The 2,383-nt window shown below is 39.9% G+C and overlaps 1 protein-coding gene across 2 annotated transcripts in view; it reads left to right on the top strand.

Moving 5' to 3' along the window:
- Positions 1-2,383, top strand: part of si:ch211-236l14.4 (SITS-binding protein) — a 27,697-nt gene that overhangs the window by 1,679 nt on the left and 23,635 nt on the right. For both annotated transcript variants that reach the window (XM_014005573.1, XM_014005572.1), the window contains one exon: positions 1,482-1,653. In XM_014005573.1, the coding sequence (XP_013861027.1) occupies positions 1,482-1,653 (172 nt within the window). The remainder of the gene's footprint in view (positions 1-1,481; positions 1,654-2,383) is intronic.

Raw genomic sequence — 2,383 nt, 5'->3', positions numbered from 1 at the left:
CTTACTTACTTACTTACTTACTTACTTACTTACTTACTTACTTACTTATTTTTGTTATTAGGCATTTTGACATCCAATAAGTGATAACATCCTTTTTAACTATAAATCAAGTCAAAGTACTCTATGAAGCACATTCAAAACAATTGTGTCGTCCAAAGTGCTTTAAATATTACAAATACTAAAAGGACAAAATTGAATGCCTGATCATAAGAACAATCCAATATGATAAACAGATAGAAGTGAAAAAGTCAAATTTGAGGAGAAACATGTGGGACGTGCAGATTTGCTACCATCATTCATGTGTGAAACATTTTTTCGCAGGTTTTTTGTTAGACTTTTATACCAAACATTTTTACATGCACACTAAGCTCCTTACTTTAACACCCCCACCCCCAATCCTGTTTAATTATCAAAGGTTCTTAATTACTGCGACTTTTGGGAAGGTTATCCCTCCCCACTGAAACATTCTTGGCCATAACTCTTTGTCATGTGTCTCCCTACAAATCTGTCCATACCTAGGTCGCTTTTTTGGATTGTCCTAGTTTCCAAAATCCTGCACCAGAGCCTCTCAGGTGATTTGTTATCAGCAGATCTCAGATTTGCTGACCCGCAATAGCTGAGCTCCCAGTTTGAGTATTTTTACAGAGGAGCTTTCTCTTAGAAACCCCTCTGTCATTCAATCCCCCCAGTGTGCCATGCTTTCTTAGACAGTCTCATGTAGTGACACAACACAGCATTTAGATGCTTCATTTATCCACTAATGTCACTTTATCTCTACATTACCTGAAACAAGCCACCTATCAACTAAATATACTGTAATTGTTAAAAATACCTCTTAAAAACATTTCTGAACCACAGTATTTTTAGTCTGAAACTTGGCGTTTAAGACAGAACTGAAATATTCTGCACAATTTTTTGTTTTAATTTTTCCATTAACCATTTAAAATCATCTCTGTTAGCCACATATATCTTGAACCAGTGGTTGGATTTTAATTAAACTTTCAGGAAATAATCAGTTGATGTAGGTTATGTAGTCAACCCAACGAAATATGGCCGCCGCAGCTGCCTGAGATTGAAAAAGGTGAAAAAGTCTATAGTTCAGTGTAATGCACAGTTTTTGTGTGACATTCATTGGCCCAAAATGTTGCTCAAAACTTTAGCAWTATCTGTTAACCCTGTTTGTCTTTTAGGAAAGGTCTCACCAACCACTGCACAGTTTTAATGAAACTTTCAGTAATTATTTGATGTACAGTAAATCTACAGGTTTTTTTAATCCACTTCAATATGGCTGMTGTGATTGGCATTACAAAACAAAACAGCTATAGCTTCAATCAAATCACATTTATTGAGTTAAACTTTGATGCGGTAGTGTCTGAGAGTGTTACATAAAACATACTTTTTGTAATTCATTCTTGTGCGTTCTGCTCTCTGTGTTTTCTGGTATCTGACTGCAGCATCTCTGTGTGTATTTTTTCTGTCAGGACTGCTTCTCTATGGCTAACGTGTCCTGGTACGGCGGTGCCAGTGTCCGCGGTCAAACCTGGCCAATGAACGATCAAAACGCAATGATGCAGCCCTTCGTCATCAGTGATCTGAAGGACACACCCTCTGGATTCGGCTCTCCTCTGGAACGCTACTTCCTGGGTTCGTCTGGTAAGGTGCTGCTGATGGAACTGATCGTTATCTATCCACTGAGGCTTGCTGTTGGAGTAACTGCTCCAGATTCCATGTTTTCTAATGTGTAACATGACACAGGGTCAGCTGTTTCTAACAAGAGTTGTGGAAATGCGACCCCGCCTCAGTGGGTGCACAATGTGCAGTGTGTGAATCCCAGGCTGTGAGGGAACTCCCGTGGACACTTGTGTTTTCATACCTCTTTAACCCCACATGTGTTTGTTTGTGTTTGAACTCAATAAAAAATAGAAAACTTCAGAGACAGCACCTCCAAACCACGGCAGCTGACCTACAAATAGAGCGAAACACGATGCTGTCTGTGGAAACGTGTCTGCGGCATCTCAGTTGATTAATTTAGGATTACACCACAAAGGGAAACAAACCACCGTTAGCATCTTATATTAGCTCTAAAGAATGCTGGTTTAATTGCCTTTTGTCTCTATRAAAAGGGCTGTTTGAACGAGAGCCCGGCCGTCCCGTTAAAGTCTCCAGGTTATTTTTGGGAGTGTTAGATTTTATCCTGGGAGGCAAAGAGGGAATGTACCAGAGGATGTGAATGGTTAGTGTGGCTGATGAGGAATGTGTACAGTGTGTGTGTGGGCACGTTTTTGCTACGTCGTGGGAACCATTTTCCAGAAAAAGGCAGCCTCGTGGGGACTGAATGTGCATTGTGGTCAGATACTAATTATTCCTTCTTTTCTTTTTTCCC

This window comes from Austrofundulus limnaeus, unplaced genomic scaffold (genome assembly GCF_001266775.1).
Source record: "Austrofundulus limnaeus strain Quisiro unplaced genomic scaffold, Austrofundulus_limnaeus-1.0 Scaffold31, whole genome shotgun sequence".
Lineage (NCBI taxonomy): Eukaryota > Metazoa > Chordata > Actinopteri > Cyprinodontiformes > Rivulidae > Austrofundulus > Austrofundulus limnaeus.
Note: the sequence above shows the minus strand (reverse complement) of the source record. Positions and strands in the feature narration are given on the sequence as shown.